This window comes from Podarcis filfolensis (genome assembly GCF_964270895.1).
Source record: "Podarcis filfolensis genome assembly, chromosome: 3".
Classification (NCBI taxonomy): Eukaryota; Metazoa; Chordata; class Lepidosauria; order Squamata; family Lacertidae; genus Podarcis; species Podarcis filfolensis.
Window position 1 is genome coordinate 96,818,918 of NC_139606.1, and position 26,038 is coordinate 96,844,955.

At 44.1% G+C, this 26,038-nt stretch overlaps 1 protein-coding gene across 2 annotated transcripts in view; it reads right to left on the reverse strand.

Annotated features, from left to right (window-relative positions):
• Window positions 1-470: 470 nt before the first annotated feature.
• Window positions 471-26,038, reverse strand: part of VASH2 (vasohibin 2) — a 41,329-nt gene continuing 15,761 nt past the window's right edge. The window contains exons 5-9 of one of the 2 annotated variants that reach the window (XM_083605469.1): window positions 24,462-24,536; window positions 16,085-16,466; window positions 15,409-15,524; window positions 13,849-13,887; window positions 471-4,900 (exon numbers count right to left, since the gene is read on the reverse strand). In XM_083605469.1, the coding sequence (XP_083461595.1) occupies window positions 4,828-4,900; window positions 13,849-13,887; window positions 15,409-15,524; window positions 16,085-16,466; window positions 24,462-24,536 (685 nt within the window). In that variant the 3' untranslated portion in view covers window positions 471-4,827. The remainder of the gene's footprint in view (window positions 4,901-13,848; window positions 13,888-15,408; window positions 15,525-16,084; window positions 16,467-24,461; window positions 24,537-26,038) is intronic. The other variant, XM_083605470.1, reaches the window with a different exon arrangement.

The window sequence follows — 26,038 nt, forward strand, 5'->3', positions numbered from 1 at the left end:
GCAACAAGAGCTACGCATATGTTTTCAATCCTGCTGCTGGGTCTCTGCAAAGCTTGGATAGGACACTGGCCCACTGATCTTGCTAGACTACAACTCCTATCATCCCTGAACATTGGCCTTGCTGGCTGGGGTTGATGGAAGTTGTAGTCCAAACCACAGCTAGAGGGCTTCCCTTTTCTTCTTAAAAAAGAGCCTTTCTTTAAAAAGCAGCAACCCCACTGATCTCCTGGCTGGAGAGCTGGATTTAGTTCCTCTTCCTGTTGTATTGTTTTAATGTTTTTGTGTTTCCAGCTCTGGGCTCCTTTGGGAGGAAGGGCAGGGTAGAAATTCAATAAATAAAATACTTGGCACAATTACTGCATTAAAAAAATGCAGCTCAGCTGCATCAGGACCATTTGGTGTCTCATCAGATTCTGTCACTGTGGGATAAGTTGGGTTTCTTTAAAAAAAAATAAATCACAAGAGGCTATAAAAAACCCAAGACTTCCAAGATATTTTATTAAAGTTCCATGCTGCACTAAACATACAAATGATGAGAAAAACAAAAGAAAAAGAAATCATGCACATTTCTCACCCAGAACAGCATTTGACAAAAAATTATGGCAATAGAGAAACCTAGTCGTTGAAATCACAGTTACTAAGTTTTCAAAATCGCAGGTATGTGTTGTGATAGAATAGGATTCATCTGTACATAAGGAAAATGACGCCTGGATACAAAATAATTCATCCACATTAGAAAAGTTTCATTGGGAGGTTTGGACCAGGGCGGGGGGGGGGGGGGAGGGCCTAAATCCAGATTCACACCATACAAATAAAGCAGTACCAACACACATTTAAAACACATAGCTTCCACCCCACAAATCCTGGGAAACTGGTTTATTAAGGGTTTGGGGAACCAAAGCTCAATGAGAATAAAACTACAGTTCCTAGGATTCTTTGGGGAGGGGGGTCTGTGTGTGCTGAACGTACTTTAAATGGATGGTGCAAACCCTGGATGGTGTGTTCATCTCAAGAACTAATAATGCAAGTAAAGTTCATGATGGATCATGCCCCAAACACTTCACATATATTAGAGACATACATTATAGTACTTTAGAAAAAACAGAGAGGAAATCCAGACTCAGAATGTGACTTGGTTCCCACAGCACAGTAAGCCAGACTGGCTTAGCAAGCCCAGACAAGCATGGGGGTCCCAAGAGAAGCTTGCACCCAATCTGCTTCCTGGTCTTCCACTGCTGTGCTGAGCTAAACCAGGGTTTGTTGCAGCACATCAAACAGGGACCCGTGGTTAAGCTCACTTTGTCCTCGGCGCAGCATGATCGTAAAAAGGACCAGGGAACAGCAAACTCCTCCAGTAGCCCCCACACTCAGGTGGTCTCACTAAGCCATGGCTTGGCTCATTTAATCATATGAACCAGCTCTTCATATGGCACGCAGCCTCTTTTTTATTTTATTTTTAAATCCAAACACTGCATTTCACTGCTAAAAAATCACCGCAATAAGAAAAGTGTCACATTAATCAGCCCTCAGTGGTACTTAACACTTATTGGGGGGGGGGGGGGAATTCTGCCCTTTAGATTTTCTACAGCAGTCCTCTTCAGGCATTTAGGATGAAGGGGTGTGGGCTAAAAAACGAGAATTCAGGCAGGAGGATGAGCACCTATGCCATGCTCCAGCCTTCCCCAAGCTCACAGAGTCCACTTCAGAACTTCTGTGCTGAGATGGAAGATCTGAAAGGATCTTCTAAGCATGCTTGGAGAACGTGGTCAGATCTCATGCGAAGCTCGCCCAGGCCAGCATGTTGGGGGCGGGGCATGCATGAGCATGTGGGGTGGCCAGGGGCGCAGACCCCTGCCCACTCTCCACTTTTAGCCTACACACATTGGTGTGAACGCCCAATGAGGCTAAGGCAGCCCTTATCCATGGATGCTCTCCAGATCTTCCTGGGCTACAATTCCCATCGTCCTTGGTCACAGGCCATGCTGGCTGAGGCTGATGGGAGTTGTAGTCCAAGACATCTGGATGAGGAAGGCTAGGCTTTTCAGGAATACAGTCACAAAGCAGGAAGTCCACTGAGCCTCTCCCTTCCACCCGCTGGCTCTCAGCAGGGGCTACACTGCGGTGAGGCCCTGCGACACACCTGGCCATTTCCTTGAATGTGAGATTCTTCCATGATCACACAGATCTGGTGCAGACACATCACTGCTGATCTCTTAACCTTAGTTAAGAGAGCTGGAGGAGGGTAAAAGCTGGCATGCTTCTTTCCACAGCTTCACCCCTTCTTTAGGTCAATTGCTCTCCCTCCTTTCGCTTGTCACCATGCTCCTGGTTCCACATCAGGGATGGACAAACGCCTCTGTTCTGGTTCTCTCCCTTTCTCATTTTCCCAATCTTAAATTCAGTTCTCTACATTCCTGCAATTTGGATTGTTTTTCAGGGGCGTGGGGAAATCCTCATAAAAATTCACTAGCATTTTGGCGCAGATTTCTGTGTGCTGTTTGGCTAATATACACTTTTTTGCAAGCAGTTTTCCCTTAAATAATGTTGATTCAACAGGATGCAACAGTGCCTTATGCTGGGAAGGCAGGTAGAAATTAAATCAGATAGGGAAGGTGAGAAAGGAAGAGAGTTTGCCAGAGGGTGTCCTGCTCATGGGCTGCAATCCTGTTACATGTGAACAAGTTAGCATGCATAGGGTTTCAGGACAATGCAAATTTAAGATGTGTCGGCTCAGAAGAAAGACCCATGAAATTCCATGGGGCTTATTCCAGGGAAGACTGTATTGGACTGAAGCCACAGATCTCTTAACTGTGTTTAAAAGACCAAGAGTGTTATTCTGCATCAGGCCAAAGAGTCATCCAGCAGCCTGCTCCTCTCCAAACCACAATAAGCAAAAAAAATCATTTGTCCAAATGCAAGGTGCATTCTAAAAGACAATTCCTTGGCCAGGGGTATCTTCCCTCATTCATTTTTCTCTGACTGCACTCCGTACAGATGGCTGTTTTCCCCTAATACTTTGGCCATAACTGCATACAGGATGTCTGATCTTAATATAAGATGCCAAGACATCATCAGCTTGGAAGTGTCCATCCTTTTGAAGACAATTATTATTAATAATTATAGGCATACAAACAGAGGAAGAAGAGTACATTCTTGAGGGAAGCCCATAGATTCTGACATTATTTTTAAGAATGTTCAACACACATACCTGATATGACTGTCACTACAAGGCTCATCTGTACAAAACAGCCATCTATGGTTCTTCGGCATGATCCAAAGGTCCCTAGGGCTCTGTGGCACAAACCGGGCACCCTAGTCTTTTCTCCCTTGGGAATGCTCCCCAAGCATAATGGGGAATGCTCATCGCATGCGCAGAGGACTCACCATTGCACAGAAGACAGTGGGCCAGCACCTGCATGCACAGAGCAAAACGCAAACCTGACAGCTTGCAGATACGCACCAGAACCGCTGGGCCATTCCACTTGTGCTTAAAGACCAAGGGTAGCCAACTTTTGGTGCCCTCCAGGCATCGCTGGACTACAACTCCCATCATCCTTGACCATTGGCTCTGCTGGCTGGGGCTGATGGGCACCGTAGTCCAACAACATCTGGAGGACATGACTACATTGGCTACCCCTGCATAGCCTGACACAAAATATTTTCAAAACATTATTTTAAAAAAACCAAAAAAACCAGGTATCAGTCATTTGTTAGGCAGGTGAAGTCAGCATGATGCTCTCCAGGTGTGTCTGGACTGCAAGTCCCACCAGGCCCAGCCATGCATGGTGAATGGTCAATGAACACCTGAAGATCACCACATTGGCTACCCTTATGGTAGGCAAACAATTGCTTCAACAGTTAGCTGCATCCTTAACAGAATAATTGTAAGACTTCAGAGCTCTTAAGAAAACCCTTGCATATCATGATACTTTCTTTTGTCACACACATGCACATACGGGGAGTAAGGCGGAAGAGGTGGGGTCAGAAAGAGCCCAGTGAATGTTCTGCTACCAGAAAAGCTGGGGACACAGTACAAATCCATTATAAAATCAAAATACTGTCAGCTTTGCATATCTATTGTCAAGATTCTTGAGGTAATATTGATATTCCGAAGAGAGGAAAAACCCACTCGCATAACTTTTCCGGACTGCTGCTCTTGTTGTTTTTATTGCTGAATGTCACATTTAAACACCAGACCGGAGTGACAAATAGCCTGCTGGCCTCTTCCTCTTCCATTGAGCTCCACTGAAATGGGGAGGGGGTTGCTCAGATCCCATTAATTCCAATGGAAGTCGTGCAACGAAAGTTCCCGCTGGACTATGGCTTCCTTTGACTCGCAAGCAACCGACCACACCCCAGCCCTTTCCAACGCCGCGGGGGGAATATACTTTCATCGTCGCCGGTTTCTAAAACCCTACAGACACCACACAACGCTCCGAGCTCCAATGCAAAACAGCCACGACGGAAACAATTATTTCAATCCAGACCGGGGGGGGGGGAGGGGGGACCAAAGCCACACAACCACATCACCTCTCCCCTTTTCAGCTTGATGGAGAGTAACAACATTATTGTAGACAAAAAAAAAAACAGTTTTCCCCGTTCCCCCTTTTCCTTGATTCCCACTTCACGAATTGAAAAATAAAACATAAAAATAAAAAACCCACCACTGTCACTACTAGGACCCCTAATTCCTAGGATCTTAAATAAAATCCTCATGTTCATAATAAATAGTTGCAGCTCCCTCTTTCCACCCCTTTGTCCACAGATCGCAGGGTAAAATTCAGGAAGAAGCACCCTGGAAGCTGTCTTGTTTGGCTTCTGGCTTTGTCAGATGCGGAGCTGGTAGCCAACATCGTTCAGTGTTGAGAGCTCGCTCACTTTCTTATCCAGCGCAGCGGGCCTAGAATCAAGAAGGGGAGAGGAGATGTTCAAAAGCAAATGATTAGATTTCCCTAGGAGGAGACCACTGCCAACAGCGTTTCAGAGTTGTATCTGAAAGTCATATCCACACCAAACATTTAAAAAAATACTCTTATTCCGTTTTAACAGTTGTGAATTTTTTTTTCAAAGAAGAGGTGACCTCTCAGCTCTACAATTCTCAGCACCCATAATGAACTACAGTTCCCAGGATTCTCCATGACTCCTAAAGTGGTACATGAGTGCTTTAAATGTATGGTGGTGGTGTTTTCAGGTGGTGAGTAATGCACCACCATTCCTAAACAAGCGTCACCAAGTCGTTTATTAATGTGAGAGTGTTCCTGTGGTCTTCCAGTCTATACCACCAGCAGGAGGCTATCGTGTCCGTCTAAATCTGGGGTAGCCAATGTGGTGGCTCTCCAGCTGATTTTGTTGTTGTTAGACTACAACTCCCATCATCCCTGACCAGTCTTAACAGGATGCTCTGCTTCACTACACATCTGTGACATTTCCACCAAACAGCATCTCCCAGTGGGAATGGATTATAATGGCAGCTTTGGATATTAATAAGAACACAAGGGGTCTTCTGTATCAACCCAGTGGCTCATCTTGTGCATGTTTAGCTTGGATAAGAGGAGATATGATAGCCATCTTCAAATGGCTATTATTTTTAAGCAGAGGTTGGATGACCATCTGTCATGGATGCTGTAGCTGAGATTCCTGCATTGCAGGAGGTTGGTCTAAATGCCTCTTGGGTCCCTTCCAACTCTACAATTATATGATCCAGTCCAGCATCCTGTTCTCGCAGTGGCCTAACAAGATGCCTATGGGGAAACAGCAAGCAGGATCTGAGCACAAAGCCCTAGACCAAATGGCACCCCATATGAAGTTTTAAATGCCTTACTTCTACAGTGGTACCTCGGGTTACATACGCTTCAGGTTACAGACTCCGCTAACCCAGAAATAGTACCGGCAGCAGGAGGCCCCATTAGCTAAAGTGGTGCTTCAGGTTAAGAACAGTTTCAGGTTAAGAATGGACCTCCGGAACGAATTAAGTACTTAACCGGAGGTACCACTGTATTGCACTTCCACAACATTGATGCCTGAGTTGCATATGTGATTTATCCTTCTCTTTTTTTTTTTTAAATGAATATTTATTAAGTTTTCCAATTTTAAATAAGGACAAAACGAAAAAGAAAAAGAAAAAAAATTAAAAACAATTCAATATCAGTAACAATTTTCAATCACATATTTCTTTGACTTCCTCATACCTCCCCTTCTTGTTCTCTAGTTCAATTTGTTAGTTCAGCAAATCCTAATCTCTTAACATTCCTTTTAAAATATCACCTTATTTTCCACTCAACTTTTTTAAATTTAGTAACAAAAACAATTATAATCCCCATTATCTTTATCATAACAGCTGGAGACCACCAAAGTTCAAACCAACATCTTTTCAAAGTTCATTAGTTTTATAATATTTCTGTAGGTATTCCTTAAATTTCTTCCAATCTTCTTCTGCTGACTTTTCTCCCTGGTCGCGGATTCTGCCGGTCATTTCTGCTAATCCCATACAGTCAATCAACTTCATCTGCCATTCTTCCAGAGTGGGTAAATCTTGAGTCTTCCAGTGCTTTGCTATGAGTATTCTTGCTGCCGTTGTAGCATACATAAAAAAGATTCTATCCTTCTTTGGCATGTGATTTATCCTTCTCATATGAGATTATAAATAGGTATATATAGTCAAAACAATCACTCACATGCACACAACTTGTCAGATAGGCACTGATGTTGTAAATCAGGAGAGGGGAAGCTGTGGCCCTACAGATGTTGCTGGTTTATGATTCCAGTCATCTCTGACCATTGGCCATGCTGGCTGAGGCCAATGGAAGCTAGAGGGCCAAGGTTCTCCCACCCTGTTTGTAAATTTTTCCATCTGGAAGAACACAGGGTCATCATTCCTAGACATGCAATAGCTTCCAGTCAAATTGCAGCAAAGAAGGTTGGGAGGGGGGAAACATATTTTCCACCTTACGTAACAAACCCAATCTAAGCAGAAGCTCACTTTGCTGTCGCACTCCCAAAGCATGCATTTCCAAAACTTCACTTGGAATCAAATGTGAAGATAATCAATTTTGCTAAGTGACATTCTCCAAGCAGCTGCAGCTGGAGGCTGCTGTTACTTCCAGTTCTCAAGATTAATAACAGAAGAACGTTGCCTGGTTTTATAACCATGAAGTCGAGGAGTTAAATCAGAACACACAGACTGAAAACGGAACGGAAGCCAATAACTCCCAGTTCATGAGAGGTCTCCTGTACCCCCACCTTCAGCTGTTCCTGTTGCTAGTCGACAGGTACACAGGTACCAAGCCTCAAGCAATCAAATTGCTATACTAAATTGACTCACTCCATGTTGGACAAAGTGCCAGCAACCTTTTACAGTGGTACCTCGGGTTACATACGCTTCAGGTTACATACGCTTCAGGTTACAGACTCCACTAACCCAGAAATATTGCTGCAGGTTAAGAACTTTGCTTCAGGATGAGAACAGAAACTGTGTTCCGGCGGCGCAGCAGCAGCGGGAGGCCCCATTAGCTAAAGTGGTGCTTCAGGTTAAGAACAGTTTGAGGTTAAGTACGGACCTCTGGAACGAATTAAGTACTTAACCCAAGGTACCACTGTATTTCCACAACCAAAATACCAGTTGATGGGAACTGCAGGTGGGCAGAGTGCTGCTGCGCTCATGTCCTTGCATGGGCACCTGCTTGGCCACTGTGAAAACAGGATGTTGGACTAGATGGGCCTGATCCAGCAGGCTCCTCTTGTGCTTGGTATATAAGGACCATCAAGCATTAAGAGCTTGCAAATCCAACTTTCAGAATGTGCAGGTGTCTCCTCCCCCACTTATGTGCTATCGACCTGCACATGACCACATACACTTGTGGCACCAGGAAATAAATAAATAGATCAATTCAAAACAGGAAATGGTGGGGGAGAGATGGAGAGTCTTCATGGCTCACAAGGAGACTCTCCCCAGAGCCCAAAAAGGGCAGAGGAAGCCCCAAGGAGACTGGAGGCACAGCAGGGCTCTGTTTAGTCTGCTCAGCCTCCCTGTCTAACAGGCACAGTAAACTAGCAGCTGCAGGCACTTTCATGCATCTTCCTGCTCTTTAGTGCTAAACAGGAGCAAACATCAATCCAGATAAAACCCAAATGGCTGTTTGCTCTGACTGAGCGCTAAAGAACAGTTTTCCGCAGGGGAAAGCAGCGGGACAGGATGAAGTGTAGAGGAGCCCGGAGTTTAGCATCAGAGGTGTTAAAGACCAGTACGTAACTCCAATCTTTACAACTTGGAATTCAATAACAACATTGGTAAAGACCAGGAAGCTGTTGCAGAGCAGAGATACTCTGAGTAAATTATAAAGTATTGGCTGGAATTGCAAGATGTGTTGGTCCAGGATCCTAAGATCTAGTTATTACTTGGGCAACCCTAGGTCCCTCCTTGCATGTGGAGGCAGGGAAGAGGCTGTGGGCTCACAAGGTGGTCTTGGCAACAACTACCAGATAAGGCCAGAAGGTGTAGCTGGCTTCCTGCAGGACTGTCTGGCAGCCAGGGACAAGGAAAGGGCATAAAAGGCTTCCCGATTCCCCTTTGCTAAAGGGGAGTTCACAAAAGTATCTGATAAGAGGCTTACCAAGTTTTGTACAGTACTTGAGTTTTCAAAAAATGGTAAAGTGAATGTTGGCCCCAAAAGAGGCTTACATAATCTAATTGTTGACAAAAGGCATTGACTAATCATAGCTCTCCATTAAGAAGGTGAAGCTTCCCCGTGGGGAATGCCAAGTCTTTTATTCAGACCTTGCCAATGAAATTATGCAGCCCAGGGGAAGGCGGGTAAAGTGCTGACTGAGGGCCTGTTTCCTACCTTGTCACTTGATCAGATTTAATTAGCATGTCCAAGTAAAAAAAAAAAAAAAAACATAAATAAGGAAGCAAAGCAACCTTGGTAGACATTCATTATTTTAGCTGCGTCAGTGAGGGGAACCAGAAGTTGAAACAGCATCCTCCTAATTAATTTTGCTAGAGTAATCCCATTATATTTAAAGGATTTTTTCCTCTGGGTTAAGGGGCCTGAAGGAGGCAGCTTGAAAATGATTACCATCTGATTAGGAATTTGAAGCCACTCTGATATACCAGGTACAGTGGTACCACAGGTTAAGTACTTAATTCGTTCCGGAGGTCCGTACTTAACCTGAAACTGTTCTTAACCTGAACACCACTTTAGCTAATGGGGCCTCCTGCTGCTGCCATGCCGCTGGAGCACGATTTCTGTTCTCATCCTGAAGCAAAGTTCTTAACCTGAAGCACTATTTCTGGGTTAGCGGAGTCTGTAACCTGAAGCGTATGTAACCTGAAGCGTATGTAACCCGAGGTACCACTGTATCCGGAAATTAAAAACTAGCCCCATTATGGGATTTGGCTTATAACGTAAGAACATAAGAGCCTGCTGCAATGGCCCATCTATCTAGCCCAACATCCTGTTCTCACAGTGGTCAACAAGATGCCCACAGGAAATGGGCAAGTAGGACCCAAGCACAAGAAGACTCTCCCTTCCTGCTGCTTCCAGCAACAGGTATTCAGACGCATCGCTGCCTCCAAGAGCACTAGATCCCTGCTCCAAGGAGCTTACACATTTCAAAGGGGAAGGAGAACAGAAAGAGAGAGGATGTGTAAGAGAGGCATGAGATGAAAGTGAGCAAAACCAATCATAGTTGGGTCTACTTTCACTTCCTTTTGGCTGGGGTGTAGACGGAAAATTACAGGCTGTGTTCAGAAGTTTATCATTCGAGTGGTAAGTCCAGTGTACTCAGTACCTTTTGAACACTTGTACAGCTTTCATGCTCAAATTAAAATAGAGAACTATTTTTTCCTAGCTTTCATAGAAGCCGGATTTGCACAGAGCCGATTGGTGGGCCTTTGTGTAAATCACAACACTACTGAACTGCTGCCTTCATATGAAAATGATTTATAGTTGGTACATGACTCCGGTCAAGCTCGCAAAAATTTACCACTTGCCTGATAATAAGTGTTGGAAATGTAAAGAGACTGAAGGTACATTCTTTCACCTTTGGTGGACATGCCCAAGGATCAAGGCTTTCTGGGAAATGATTTATAATGAAATGAAAAAGGTATTTAAATATACCTTCTTGAAGAAACCAGAGGCCTTTCTCCTGGGTATGGTCGGCCAATTGGTGCCAAAGAAGGACAGAACATTTTTTATGTATGCTACAACAGCAGCAAGAATACTCATCGCAAAGTATTGGAAGACACAAGATCTACCCACCGTGGAAGAATGGCAGATGAAAGTGATAGACTATATGGGACTGGCAGAAATGACCGGCAGAATTCGAGACCAGGGAAAAGAGACGGCGGAAGAAGATTGGAAGAAATTTAAGGACTATCTTAAGAAACATTGTAAAATTATTGAAGGCTAGAACGATGTTGATTTAGAAATTAAGGGGTTAAAAGCTGTAATGACTATGTGACTAAGAAAAGAAAGGTTAAAAATTATATAGAAATTAGGGGAAGGATTTGCTGAATTGACTTAATTAGAGAATGGAATACAGAAAGGGGAGGTATGAGGAGGTCGGGAAAGTAAGTTTTATGAACATAAGGGATGGAAATTATACTTGTTCTGTATGTGTTCTGTTTGGATTGTATGTACTTTTATTGTTTTTGTTTTTTATTGTTCTGTTTTTTCTGTTTTATATAAATTCCTAAACCTTAATAAATATATTATTTAAAAAAAAACTGCTGCCTTCAGAGTCCCCTTATGAGTGTCCCAGAGGAATTTTGCTGGCCGCCATCAGAAACAGAATTCTGGGTGAAATGAACCTTTTGACCATCCCAGCAAAGCAATCCTCATGATCAAGGGTGGGGTACCGTCCAGATGTTGGACTCCAGTTCCCACCACCCCTCACCACTGGCCCAACTGGCTAGTGGGACAGATGGGAGCTGAAGTCCCCAACATTTTACAAAGCCACAGGTTCCCCATCCTCACTCATGATCCTCAAGCTCATCCTACTCCAAAACTGTCTTAAAACTTTAAATACGCCATAGGATCCTGTCACGTTTACTTCTAAGAGTTAGAACAGTCTTCACCCTCTAGCCCAGTGTTTCCCAGACTTGGGTCTCCAGCTTTTCAGGGACTACAATTCCCATCATCCCTAACCACTGGTCCTGCTAGCTAGGGATGATGGGAGTTGTAGTTCAAAAAACACCTGGAGACCCAAGTTCGGGAAACACTGCTTTAGCTGTTTTGGACTACAACTACCATCGGCCCCAAACAGTATGCCCAATGGTCAGCAATGATGGGAACTGTAGTCCAGGAACATTTAGAGAGCTGCTGTTGGGAGTTGCACCCCGGGTTCACAAAGGCTGAACTAAGTCACACACTATTCAACTTTCAACTTGAACTTAGCCTAATCTTTTATTCCCCTTCCTTCCCTCCCCCTCCCCTTTTTATGAAGATTACCCGCTCTGGGATCCCACAGCTAATTCTCCCCTGGTCTCCACACTGGCCCAAATAGGACTAATTTAGCCAGCTAGCCCTGGTGATCATCTAATGTTTATTGGATGGATTTTCCCCTAAACTGATTTTTGAATCCTGAATTTATTGTTATTCATGTTTTATACTGTCTTTTATGCTGTTTTTTGTTGTATCACAATTAAGTGTTTTAAATTTGTTGTTAGCCAGCCTGAGCCAGGTTTTTGAACCAGGAAGGGCGAGGTATAAATAAAAAATTACTACTACTACTACTACTACTACTACTATTACTATTATTATTATTCTGGAGTTCTGACCCTGCTGCTGACCAGCAAGACTTAAGCAGCCCCTCAGCCTACCTGTGGCCCATAAGTGCTACAACCCATGAGCGTGCCAAGGGATGGATTTCAATTTCCCTTGCCCCTGTCATGGGAGAAATTTAAAAGCAGGAAAGGAGCTAGCAACAGTGCACCTGGCGTTTGGCTCAGCAGTTGGCACTCCAGAGAGGCCCGCTGAGCTGACACATCTTAGTCAAACACACACCTCCCCCTTGAACACTTGTGCCACCCTAGCAACTGTGGAAACAGCCACAGAAACAGGGAGATTAAAATACTCCCCTAAAGTAGGCGCAATGAGGCAGGAAGAAGGAGCTAGAGATTTGCAACCTCTGACAACTATAATTATCCAGACACTAAATGAGGCCAGGCACTCCTACTGAGAGGCCCCCAAGAATGCTGGTGGTTCAGCGATAGTATGAATTCGCGGGGAAAATAGAAGCGTGTGGTTAATTTAACAGCTGCAAGGAACATTGGGGTATATTTAGAGAGACAGTCTAGTGACACTTTTCGCTGCTAAGAAACTGTGAAGAGACCCCTCCGTAGACTTATTTAAAATGCAACTATCATACACATTATGGACCTAACGGACACATCCAGATGTCATTCTAAACCATCGTTTAACAAGACACGGAAGGGCCAGAACAAACCTCAGTGAGTCCCAGGCTTATACAGTTTCCCTTTCCCTTTTGCCTCCTCCTCCAACATGGCTATTTGCCTTGTGTTCACTTTGCTACAGCTTTGAAACAAACCAACTTGCAAGGAAAGCCTCACCAAACTGGGAGCAGGGCAGAGGAGAGTGGGCAAGGCAGAGGCTTACTGTAGCTCAATCGCATCACAATAAGGCAGCCTTCTGCAACCTGGCGCCCTTCAGGTGTCCCCGGAAATATGACCAGCCCCAGCATTGCTAACATTTCAGTGTAGGTCGAAATATGTCTGTTTCTCCAGGCATTTGGGGATGTTACTCCACTGCTGCTTTGGGTGTGCTGGAAATTCTACTTGCCATTTAATTTATCTAAGAACCAATTCTAAGTGTAGATTGCTGTTTGGTTTAAGGGATGTTGTAGCTCGCCCTGGGATCAGCTGGTTAAAAATATCCTTAATACATAATGGATAAATAAGTTTCGCTCTTGCAAAGCCCCTGTACCCTGACATTGTCCTTGAATTGTAAACTTAAGAGACACATTTTAACTTGCACACAGCATTTTTAAAATGTCTGGATCGCCAAAGCACCACAAAGTGCTTCAGGGTTGCCCGCTTCAACTTGTACAGAACCTGCTTTGGCATGCCCCAAATCCCTCAAAGAATCATTTCAATCCAGTGCCTTAGACCTGAAACATATGGCGTAAAATGTAAGAAGGGAGCCTTTAAGCACGTACAGAATGTCTTCTTTTCACTTCTGCAAAGACCCTATCAAATCCCAAGGATCTGGGTAGGGTTTGAAGGGTTTGAAAGCGTCATCTGAGGCAGGGGCAAAAATAGGCTTTATTTCACCCAGGTCAAAGACCCGGTTTGGCACACACACACTGTGTGCACACAAAGGTTGGGAGCCTCAATGGCGCCCCTCTGGAGGCTTCACCTGGGTCAAATAAAACTGGCTAGCCATCCCCTCCCCTTCCCCTCCCCCCGCGTAGCTATGGCATTGCTCTAAGGGCCCCTCCTTTAACAGCGGGCATACCTGGCTGTGGTGGCAATGCTCTAACCTGTACTAGCCAGCTGGGTCTAGTCACCCTTTCAGTTTACTAGGTCAGGTGCATTGTGGGAAAATGGAACATGGCTATATCTGGCAGCCTGGCGCTGGGCCTGAAAATTAATTCATGGGGGCTCAGGACTGGCATCAGCCACAGGCCCTGGCAGCTAGCCAAGGATGTCAGGTGCTGACTCCAGTTCTCCAGAGAAAGCAGCGATAAGGGTTTTTAAGTCAGAGGGTACAACTTAAAGACAAGGTGCCTGGCATTTTTCGTCTTAGAAATTAAGGCTATATCTGATTTCCTCTTTCTTCCTAACATCTGAACGTTCTCACTCTGAAAACCTGTGATGTCACGTGATACCTGAAGACTCCAGTCCGTTGGATAGGATTCAGTTTCTGCCTAAAAAGATCAAGAAAGCAGAATCTGCTGTGGGATGCATATTTTTGCTTTAAATCCACTACATGTGCTACATTCAGCGTAGTCCCAGGCATGTATACTTAGAAGTAAGGCCCCTTCTTTTCAGTAGGCCTTACTCCCAAGTGATTATGCACAGGGCTGAAATTTCAATCTTCATCTCTTCTCTCTCTCTACAACAATTAAATTAGGTTACGTCTGAAGTGTAACTAAACTCAAGCAGTTTCAACTTCAGGCACCATTTTAAGAAAAGCATTAAGTTGCAACCAAGTTTGGTGTTCAGTCAAGTTTGGTTTTCAGAAGATCTATCTGCTGTGGAACACTGCGGTGTGGGGAACTTTTTGTGTTGCTATTATTGAACAACTAAGAACAGCAACAAAATGGTGGTGTGGAATGCACCCATTCGTTGTTTCAACCATCCAGGAAACTCCATTCCATTTGCCCTCTCACACATCCTCAATTTTCCACCTGCAACAGACGCTTCACATTCTGTGGCCACTGAGTGTTATGTACTGAAGTTCTCACCCTGGGCCAGCAAGGGGATACTGTAGATAGTTATGCAAATAAGGTATCGAAAGTGACGTTCAGTGATTGGGTAGTTTTAGAAAATTGTTACAGTTTCATTGTACTGGAGCTCTATATAAGCAGGCTGACTGAACCCTTCAGTTCAGTTCTGTCCTGGCCTGCGAATAAACAAGAGCTGTTTGAAGAATCACTATGTCGTCTGATATGTTCACCCACAACTTAACACTGAGCATGTCGAGCCCTCACTGGGCTGTTTTGGGAAAGGCACTTGCCTCCTAGGTTTTTCGTATATATGACTCCAGCAAACCTTGGAGTGAACCCAAGCAGGCTGATACCTCCTAATTTGTCAGCAAGCATGCTTTAGCTACATAGTCAGCAGCCAGGCTATGAGGCCACCACCTTGCTGAAGCTAAACATATCCAGGCCTGGTCAGAACCCGCCTTGGGTTCAATGATGGAAGCAAGGTGGGGCAGAAATGCAGGACAATAAATACCTCAGTATCTGAGCTCACTGCTAGTATATGACTGGGACTCAGAAACTCTTCCTGATTTACAGCCAATTCCCTAGAGATCCATCAGCAGAACCAAGTCTAACTTTTGCCCACCTCATTCCTAAAATAGTCTTCCCTGCCCCTCTGGATTTGCATGTTGTAGAGTAGAGGTTTGGTCTGAAGGTACAGGATAAAGCAAACTTGCTGAAGTTCAGCCATTCAGTGCCAGGATGGGAAACCACCTGAGTTTTTCAACATAAATTCCATTACGGAAGGAAGGCAAGCAATGCACTTTAAATCTTAAATAAAAGGCAAGCCATCTTCCAGCAAAGATTTTTCTACCACTACTTCTGTCTGAGGACACCTGAAAAGTTTCCAAGGAGACTCAGGGTTTCCCAGGTCAGAATATAGCCTGAAAAGCATTGGAGGTCATATTCACCACAAATATCTGACCCAGTCAGCAGTGCAAAACTCAACATGACTATACTCACGACTTGTCTCTTCGGCAGGCCCGCCTCTGAGGGCTGGTTTGTCTTCTTCGGGGGGAGAGGGACTTCCCCCGTGTTCTCTGCTTGACTGGAGAATGGGCACTTGCGGGCTTCAAAATCTGAAAGAGGGAAATGGGTGGGTTAAGAAAAGTTTTCCCGTGCAAGTAGTTCATTGTTGGATAGGATAGAAAGTGCACCTTTCATCTATGAAACTGCATTGTGGTTTAACACAGCTGAAGGTTTTCTTCTCCATTCTGTTATAGATTACTCTGACAAAGACAATGGGGTATTTTGGGGTTCTTCTGAATGTATCTGCTGCTGGCTTGTGATTCAGCTTGTCTCCGCAGCCTTCTATGAACTCTGCTTATTTGTTTTAGTTGTGCTCTTTTTGGTGGATCACCTTAATATAAAGACTTGAAGGAGAGCTATCGTTTAGCATTTATACACCATAAAATATGGTATATTTTAGGGGTCTGTTGAAGACCTTCCTGTTTCAAGAAGCCTGCTAAGTGCAGATTGTTGTTCCAGTCAGTATCTGTATTAGATATGAAATTGGTTTTATATACTTCATTGTCGTCAGTGGTTTTTAAAATTGTTTTATATGTAATTGCCTCTCTCTTGCTCCCTTGCACACACGCACACACACAATCTCCAGGCATCGCACAAGTTAGGCACATACCTTCATTCTCATATCTCTGGCATATTTCTCCAGCTCCTTCCTTATCTCTGACCTCACCATCTTTGACACATTGAGCACCAACTGCCTCCATTCGATGGGCTGAAAGCTGTGTGGTTCATGGGGGACATACAATCCAATTTTCACTTTTTTCACAGAGTGTAAATACTTTTTGTAGGACTCTTCAAATTCAAAGATGAGGTCACTCAGAGTTCGGAAAATCAAAGGCTTGTCCATCAGCTCCGATCTTCTGCTCATGCCCAGAGATCCATATCGACCATTGAAATAAATTCCAAGCACCACATGATGAAAATTGTTCCCTGAGAAGTGGGATTTAAAACTGATTGGGAATCGTTCCACTGAAGGCTGCCCATTGGTTAAGTATCTGGCAAGGCTAGCGTCAAGGCAACAAAGACCCTCTGTTGAGAGAAATGTTTTCCATGCTGCATATGATACACATATAACATTTGCCTACACTGTACTGTGTTCAGACATCATGATCAGCTATGGTTTGTTGCAGTAGGAACAAACCTAGGTGAGCCTTGAGCTCATACACTCTCGCTCCTACTGTGACCAAGAGATCAGAAGCCATTTCAGCTAACCACAGTTTAGCATTACATCCAAACGATGGTTCACCTCTTAACTGTGTTTTGTTGAAACAAACCATCTTCATAACCCACAGCTTGTAGCTGGCTTATGTCAGATGACATTACAAACTGTAGTTAGAATAAAACCAGAAGTGAAAGCTTTCAAACTCCTCTGTGTTGTGATGGTGGAGAGAAGGAAAGGAGAGAAGTGTATAATACCAGTGCTTTCCTAGACTTGCTCCTGTCACGATAAGCCATGTTTTATTGTGATATCTGAATTGGTCAGATTGGTCATTCTAGCCCTATATTATCTATTCCAATTAGCAATGCCTCTCCCACCGAGACACAAGGGTTTTCCAAGCACTACTATCAAAGATCCTTTTAAGTGGGTATGTCAGAGATTGAACTTGTAATCTTCTACAATACATGAAATGTGTGTGTAATGGAGCCAATTACGGTACCTTCTACAGGGCAACCAATTTAGGCAGTTTCGCAGCAAATCTTAACCACCATTAAAGAGACGGTATCACTCAATTTATAACTATATGAGGGGTCAGTACTTGGGTTTTATACCTCAGTTGCCAAAACGCCTGAATCAGCCCTAGCCTTCTGCTGAAAGGACTCAAGATCACACCGTACGTAAAGTGAAAATAAGGAAGGAAGTTTATAAAGATGGTGTTTGTTCTATAAAGTACAAAATGTTCAGAGGGGTCTCAAGAGCAACAATCACTCCATCAGTTCTGAGAGATGTATATTCTCCAACCTAATTGGAAACACTTTGGAGCAGCTGGTTAATGGAGTATGGAAAGCAGTTTCAAGAAAAGGATTGTCCCTCACAGGTAGTTCTTTCACCTCTGCTTAAACAGGTTTTATAAAAGTATGAAACAGTATAAATGAAACCTGCAAACACAGTTTTAACAGACGCTGTGGGACAAAAGATTATTTTTAAAAATTATTATTATTTTCTATGTATTTCCTGCCCGAAAGGTCCCGTGGTGCATTACAACCATTTAAAGTAGAATATCACAACAGTCTAAAACAAGACACAGACACAAGCATAGTGTGGGTCCTTTATGTGTATAGTGTGGTTCCATTGTCCTTGCCAAACTACTTTTAAGCCTCAGCTGCACATGGCATATGTTTAAAGCACATTCCACCAGATTCCACAGAATCCTGGGAACTGTAGTTTGTCAAGGATGCTGGGACCTGTGAGGGGTGAACTACAGTTCCCAGGATTCTGTGGGGCACGTGTGCTTTAAATGCATGGTCTGTATGCAACCTCTGTAAACTACTATCTGCCTTTAACCTCAAAGGGGTTTGCAAAGGAACTGTTCCCTTTTGAATGTGGGTTCTATGAGTGCCAAATTCTGATCTGAAGCTCTATTCATCTTTTTAGAACTCAAAGTTATCAAGATGACTGGGCTGCAGTCTTAAATAGATTTTGTAGAGAGCAAGTCCCAGGGAACCCAGAGCCTTTTAACATCCATGTATATTTGCTCAGGAAGGATTGTACTGTTAAAACACTCTGCACAACCTCTTTTCACCCACACAATATTTCCCCAAGTAATTATCCCAGCTGAGGGTCTGGATAATTATGACACTTAGGGTACAACCTAAGGAGACGAAAAAGTGAACTCAGGAGCTAAAGCATTTCCATCACTTCCAACATTGCAAAACGCCTTTGCAAAATGAAAAACAACAACAATAGGCTTTGTCTAACTGAAATGGCATGGAACTCAGCTGCGAGAAACCTGCCCTCCATTGCATTCTCACATAAACATGAACTCCCGAGGTGCCAGGAAAGTGCTTAAAAATGGAAGGACTTTTCAGCAGTCTTTTTTATCCAGATCAACATATGTCATGTGCACACTAATCTTTATGCGCCACTGCTAGCACGATATCATTTTAGGATACGTCAGTACCCATTTATAGGAATCCGCAATGTTTGCAGTCATGGTTTTCCAACATCGCTCCTACTGATCCTTTAAGCAAAGGCTACATTGAATGCAGGATATGCCATAGCTCGACAAACACTCCCTTCCTCCTTATGTCACTTAAGGTTATTGATAGACCTACAAGGCTTGATCCAACATCGAATCAGAAGCAAAAACACGCCCGCTTCCAGGCAGGAGTTTGTTGTGGAATTGATACAGCTCATGCTTGGGTGCTGCTCACATCATCCACATAACATCATCAACATCAAAACGCTAACCTGTCCTTTTTCCTCAGAGGTTCCCCATTGCACAAAGTCCACTAAGTAAAAAGAAGCCGTTATGCAATCCTAGTCACCGCTGATGCGGAAGCTCTTTAGCAAAAAAATTTGGGTGAGCACCACATGTGTGTGTTGATGTTTCAGTGGGTTCTATCGTCACACCTCTCAGTTCAGAATAACTGTTCTCTCAGGATCTCCACACATGTAGTGGATTACCTCAGGTGTCATAAGAAAGCGGCAGAGATAGTGCAGGATAGTACGCACCCCAGAAATGATCTCTTTCAGCTTCTGCCTTCTGGAAGAAGGTACAGGGTTATAAAGACTAGGACTAGCCGCCTGAGAAACAGTTTTTATCCAAATGCAATTTTGGTTTTAGACGCAGTGTAAGGTAGTCTCTGTGGGAGTATATTGTATTTAATTATGGGGTATCAGAGTTTTTAGGGGTTTAACCAGGCTGGGATAGCTGGCTTGTTGGTTTTTGAATGTCTGATGTAGTTTTTTTCAATTTCGTTGTTCTGTATGGGGCAATGACAATAAAGATTATCGTATCGTATCCACCAAGATGGGTGTGCATATATACACACATACACAGACATTTGGAGGTGTTGCACAAAACCTCTATATCAGAATTCCAGAATTTCATTGCTATTGTGTATGTTTTGGATTGGGGGTGGGAGAGAAGCATGACTGTGCTCCTAATAGCTATGGGGGCCTATAGCGTATTCCTAGTTTGAAGGAGGTATAGTGCCAGTCCCCACCAAAGCAAGCAGCAGATCAAGATAGTGAAATTATATCACTCTCTGGACCAAAATATTCATTTTTTTTAAAAAAAACACCAAATGGATATGGGGGGAGGGGAGGCCAAGCCTCCATTTTGTCTGCTGTGAAACATGATAACTAATGGCTGGTAACACCTGCTCTTGTGCTCTTGCACACTTCTGGGGTACAGAAACAGCTGCACACATGCCTAGAACAAAAAAAGGGGGTAGCAGAAGGCAAGGGAGGAGTGATTACGGGAAAAGATAAAGCCGCACAGCACAGGAACATGCCATCATGCTCTGCTCACTTGGTGTGGAAAGCAAATGATTGAACAGCAACACATACCCAAACAGAATATGCTTGGTGTTGTTTCAGGTCAATCTTTTCTGTTGGGGGGAATTAGAGGCTTTGAATCCTGCAGATCCATGAGCAATCTGACACCTTTAAACACACACATACACACACACACTATTGGTAGGACACAACAGATGGGACATTATGCTGGGAGCAATACTTTTTTTCTTAAAAAAATGTTTAGGGGTACTCTAATTTTCCTACTCATATTGAAATACTGCCCCTCAATGAGGCCAAACTTAGATTCACAAAACATTTAGGGGTTTGTGTACCCCTGCATCCCCCCCCCCCGAAAAAAGCAATGGCTGGGAGAGTTCCAGCAATATTAGTTTTGTTCCATTCAAAGACCTCCCTCTCCACTTGTGGAGTGGAACTCAAGCAGCCTCCTAAGGCCTCTCATACAGCTCTCAGCTAGTTTTAGAATCTTAAAAACAAAATGCCTTCTTGCTAATTAGAACTTTAAGTGCTTTGGGGTCACCAGAAGACAAGTAAATGCAGACTTCATCTCAGATAAATTATAAAGCCAGTTGCATTTCTTCTTCAAGATCTGCCCTTTCTTTTGCTAGCATCTGTCAAGTCTTTCAGGCACTGATCTGATCCGTCACAATTGTTCCTTGCATCTCAGAAGAATTTAACTCCATTTGCCTCCAAGCAGATCTTTGTTAAGTCTGAACAGCTGCCCCCTGTCGCCACCTGCCCTTGTGTCAGAGCCATAAAGCCTTCAGGTCCCCAAATCCTTGCTATTTAATCCCATTAAATTCTAACTAGGAGGAGGAGAATCACCTTTGACTTTGCACTCTTGTGTACCACAGAAACAATAGCCAGAGAAGGGGACCTTCAGGCATAGGACGCTTTGTTACCTAGGGCAAGTCAATGGCTGGGGTCAACCTCTTCTTTTGAAATGAAAAGACTCATGGTGAATACAGTACAACCAGACACAGACCAAGCCTACTCCTGAGCCTACTCTGAAACAGAAATGGCAAGAAAGAAAGCTTGCTTCCCCACCGGTGTTGTGTCTGCTTCGATGTATACAAACAGAAGTAAAGTTAACCCTCCACCCATATGGGGCTTGTCTCAGAAACGTACAGAATTTTCAGCTGGTCATAAGTGCAATTCTGTGGCTTTTGCTGGACAGAAGGCATACAACATCTATTCTCATTCACTGTTCATGATTGACAGGTTGCTCCTGATACAAACCACTCAGGGAAGGCGCCAAGGGGTCAGCATAGTTAGGCATCTGCTGAGGACCCATACCCCAAGATGGGCCCCACGGACAAGAGCCCCTTGCACTTGCTGTAGTAAGGGAGTAGATTCAATGAAGAACAGGATGGAGTCCCATTTGACCGTCTTGCCCAAGAATTTGCGGCTGACACCGAAAGCACTGATAGTAACCTTATAAATTTGGACATGTTTTGAGACTGATGCTGTGCGCATCGGGTGATGATTTTATCTGCATGAGCATTCATGAACACTAACTTCAAGATAGGGACATTGTTCTGAGCTTTCTTCAGCCAAGACACAAGATCAGGAAGGACCAAAGAGCAGAGTACTGCTCGTAACTGCTCTACAAATACAGAATTCATTGCCTAGGCCACACACGCCCTGTGTTTTCTGGAAAATAGTGAAGTCTCACCTACACTGCCAGCCTTTTTATCGGCTTACTTTTGGCTCAGTAAATATATTTGCCTGAAATGACTGCATTGGTTGATACTGATTGAACTTCTGGTTGCTTCTTTTCAAAAGTTTGATTTTCAATTAAACTTTAATTTTAGTGACATTTTATCTTGCTTTAGAATGAAAATTGTCTTGCATGTTTGTTTAAAAGGGAAGGATGCATTATATATATGGGGGTGGATTCCCATTCCCCCTGCAGCTCCAACACTGCCTTCCACATGTTTCCAGGATTTGGGAAGCCCCCAAGAACTGAACCGAGAAGCATTCCCAATCTGGTGCTCTCCAGGTTTTTGGAACTGCAACTCCCATCATCCCTGACCACAGGCCATGCGGGTAGTGTGATAGGAATTTTATGGTCTTAGATATATGGCAACGTTCATAACCACACGTACATAGATCAGCACAGGAAAGCCAACCTGGAACCATTTTGATTCCTAAACTGAGTAAATGTTTCTCTGCATGGTCAAAATGGAAAAGCCTCCCCATTGTCTCTTCCTTCACAAATCCTGTCTTAATCTGTGTTTGAATAAGGGTGTGAGCCTTATCATTAAAAAAGACTGCCCAGGCTCCCCAAGAAATCCAATCAAGTAACCTGCCAGACAGGAAATAAACAAAGCGACAGGAGAAAACAACATGCAAATGTTCTGTTTTAGACTGCCTTATCTGAGGGGTGGTCTTAGGTTACACCCCTTCTGTGATGAATGCATAATGTTTCTGGGGGTGGTCTTGATCTAGAGGAGGGGAATTTCAAAAGTCTTTATAAGCCCTTGCACAGCATTTTTGGGGGGTCCTCTTCCTCTCCTGCGTGTGAGGGGAGTACCCTGTTGCAACAGATCAATAAAGATCAAGCTTACTAGCTGCTTTGCTTCTCAAATATTCTCTGGTTGGCCTCTGTTATTTTCTCCTACCAATAGGGAACCTATGTAAGGACTCTATATGGGCTCTTGGATACCCCATAAGGGAAAAGGGCATATTTTTATTTACCACAGTAGCAGGTGCTGATGTGAGTTACAGTCCAAAACATCTGAAGGGCACCTGGTTGGGAAAAGCTGGTGTGGGCAGTAGCACTGGGGGCTACAGGGAGAAGGGGAGATATCAGCAAAAGCCACCTCTCCTCTGCTGGTGAGACCCCTCCATTGGATCAAAAGCCTTTTTTCTACAGAAGTCAAAGGCTGGATCCAAGTTAGTATAAAGAAATCCAAAGATACCAGCTATTGCATGGCTGTTGTTAGATCAGGGCCAGTGCACAACATGGGGAAGACATGGCGGAAGCAATATGCCTCTGGGTACCTGTTGCTAGGATTCAGAAGTGGGGAGAGTGCTATTGGGTTCAGTTTCCACTTGTGTGTTTCCAAAAGGAAACACACCGTGAGGGCAGGGTGTTGGTCTAGAGCTCTTCTTATGTTCTTAAACAAAATTGAGCATGTTTCTTATCTCAGGAGGGCTGTAATTCGGGGAAGATTTTTGCAGGCCAAACAAACAGATGAGGAGAGGAAGCTGTCTGGATTCCTTTGAAAATCTCCAGCCAGGCAACCCATATAATCTCCCCTGCTCTGTTTACTGAGAGCCCCATATAATCTCTCCTGCTCTGTTTACTGAGAGTCTGATATCCTGAGGGGGTGGGGAGGGAGTTTCTGATAAGGACTCATCAGCTGTGCCTTCAACCAATCTTGCAGTGAATTGAGTGCTTCAGCTCACCGCCTCACAAAACTTCAAGAGGCTTCTAAGCAGGAAGAGAGTGCTCCAAAACCTAATTTGACACACAAAGAGATTACAGAAGTGATCTTTTTTTATAAAAAAAAGAAGAAGAAGGAAAATCACTTGTAAAAGCTGACAGTGCAAGCTGTCAAGAGACCTGATTAAAATGACAACTCAGTAATCTGCTTGGTGCTGCGAAGCTCCCGTGTTTTTTTAAGGACTGCTGGTTTGGCGTGATCCTGCCCCGAACGCAAGCAGCAGCGAGGCCTGTCAGCGTAATGAGGTTATTACTGCCTGTATCTTATTTCCACAGAAGGAGAGGGACTCAGGAAGCTCAGTCATGATCTTGACATTCAGAAAGGAGGGGAGTGCTAATTTCTTGCTGACTAAGGGCCCCACCAGACTGATGCGTTTTGGTGGATATATCCTGCAACAAGTTATGGGTGCAATAATAGTGCATTGACCTTGACAAGGAGATAATAGCACTGCCGGCCGACTGGGAAGGGGCCCTCTCAGGGATGCTGTGACACCCAGTACGCGTGATTTTTGTGAGGGCCCCACCCCAGAGACTTCACCCTTGCTGGAGGCCAACTTACCTAACTCCTAGGTATGCTCCTGGCACAGAGTGGTGGATTTATATTGGACCATGCCATATTTTGGGGTGAAATATTTGTGACAAAGTGACTGATGTGAAAAGCCTGAGTTTTCCATCACAATTTCCTACTTTATTTAAAACTGAACCCTTTGCTCCTACGTAATCTAAGTAAACTAGGCCAATGGAGATGTTTCAAAGCATATTGAAAAGGAGTCAAGCTTCCAACAATCCTCTGCCTCACAGATGTGTAGCCCAGATGTTGTTGGACTTCAGTTCCCATCAGCCCCATGGTTAGCTGTGATCCAGTAACATCTGGAAGGAAGCAGGTTCCCCAAAGCAGCTCTGTTTTAACTCACCTTTGGCCGGTGCTGTTACACAGCATCCAAGAAGTGTAGGTTACCATTATATTATTATTATTATTATTATTATTATTATTATTATTATTAACAACAACAACAACAACAACAGATCCGAGCAAAGAACTCGTAGATAAAAGGATACATCCCCAGGATAACTGCTTCAAGGCATTTGATAGGTAAAGATTCCCTGGTCATTTCTTTTGCCGATTCCATTAACCTACGAAAGCAGGGGAGGAAAAAGAAAACAAATCATTTATACAAATGCTGGACCAAGAATCATTGTGCCTGAAATCCACGGCCATGTACTATAGTCACTCAGAGAAAGCAACTAATGTTTTCACACCGGGAAGCTGCACACAGACTTTTTATTTCAGAAGAAAACAATGTTAAGAACTGCTTGATCCAGCACTGATGACTTCACGACTGCACAAACCTAACTGAGTTGTGGAGGAGTCTTGTGGAGCAGGCAGCCTGTTTTATACTGCTTTATTAATTCCTCATCATGACTTAGTTCCACATAAGTAACTGGAGTTGTGAAACTGACCATATTGGCTTGCCAGGGGAAGGGTGGCAGCTCAGTGGCGGAGCATTGCTTTGCGTGCAGAATGCCCCAGTTTCAGTCCCCAACATCTCCCAACAGGGCTGGGAGAGAACCCTGTCTGAAACCCTGCAAGCCAGGGGTGAAGAACCCCCAGGTCTGTGCGGCCCTCCAATCCTCTCTTTTTGGCCCTCTGAACTCTCCCCAGGCAGCCCCTTCACCGGAGCTGCTTTGCACCCTAAGGGCTTTTGCCTGGCTGAGATGTGCCCCTGAATTCCAATGACACCTCTTGCTTGTCTGAATGAATTAGGTGGGATGGGTGGGTGTTTAGAGGCTAGCCTACTGTGCAAAGCTTTAGCCAGTAGTCATTGTGTTATGTACTGAGCTGAATTCTAGAACAACAGGACCCAGAATGCAGCAGTCTGATTGGTCCGCAGGAGCCACCCAATCCAGCTCCAGGTGGAAGTGAATCAGCGACCTGATTGGCCTGCAGGAGCAGCCAGTCAGACTGCTGGATGAAGTGAATCAGCAACCTGATTGGCCTGCAGGAGCAGCCAATTAGGCTTCTGGAGGAGGTGAATCCGCAACCTGATTGGCCTATAGGAGCAGCCCGGAATTAGCCAATCATGCGGGGCCCATTGTGTAAATAATGTATATATAGCAGAGTTTTGGGGAAAGTTTCATTCATTGCTACTATGAGCTGAATAAAGAACATGAAATTCACACTCGACTTTGAGTATATTCCACATTGGCACACTGTCTGGCAATCTTCTGGGCCTTTCTCAGTGTAGCAAGAGCCTTTTCGCAGGGCGCACCCTTGTAGTGCACAAGAGCCTCGCACTTTGCAGCAATAACAAGTTCCCTGTCTTCAAACCAGTTGAGGATCTGTTGATCTCTTTGGCCAAAGGAGGGCATAGCTGTGTTGCAAGGGTTACATTTGCACTCCTTGCTCTGTCCAGGCTGCCCAGAAAGTCATGTAGACCTTGGGCTGCAAAAAACATTCAGGTGTAGACAGTATCCTATGTTTCACCCCTTTCTGGTCTAGTCAGTTTCATTCCTAATAGAGACTTTCTCCTGACTGTTTGTTTGTTAAAGTAGCACACCAGAACTCCTGCAGATAAACAAATTTCAGACACAATAAAAGTTAGAACAATTCCCAAAGTGTTCCAGTTGCTGCATTA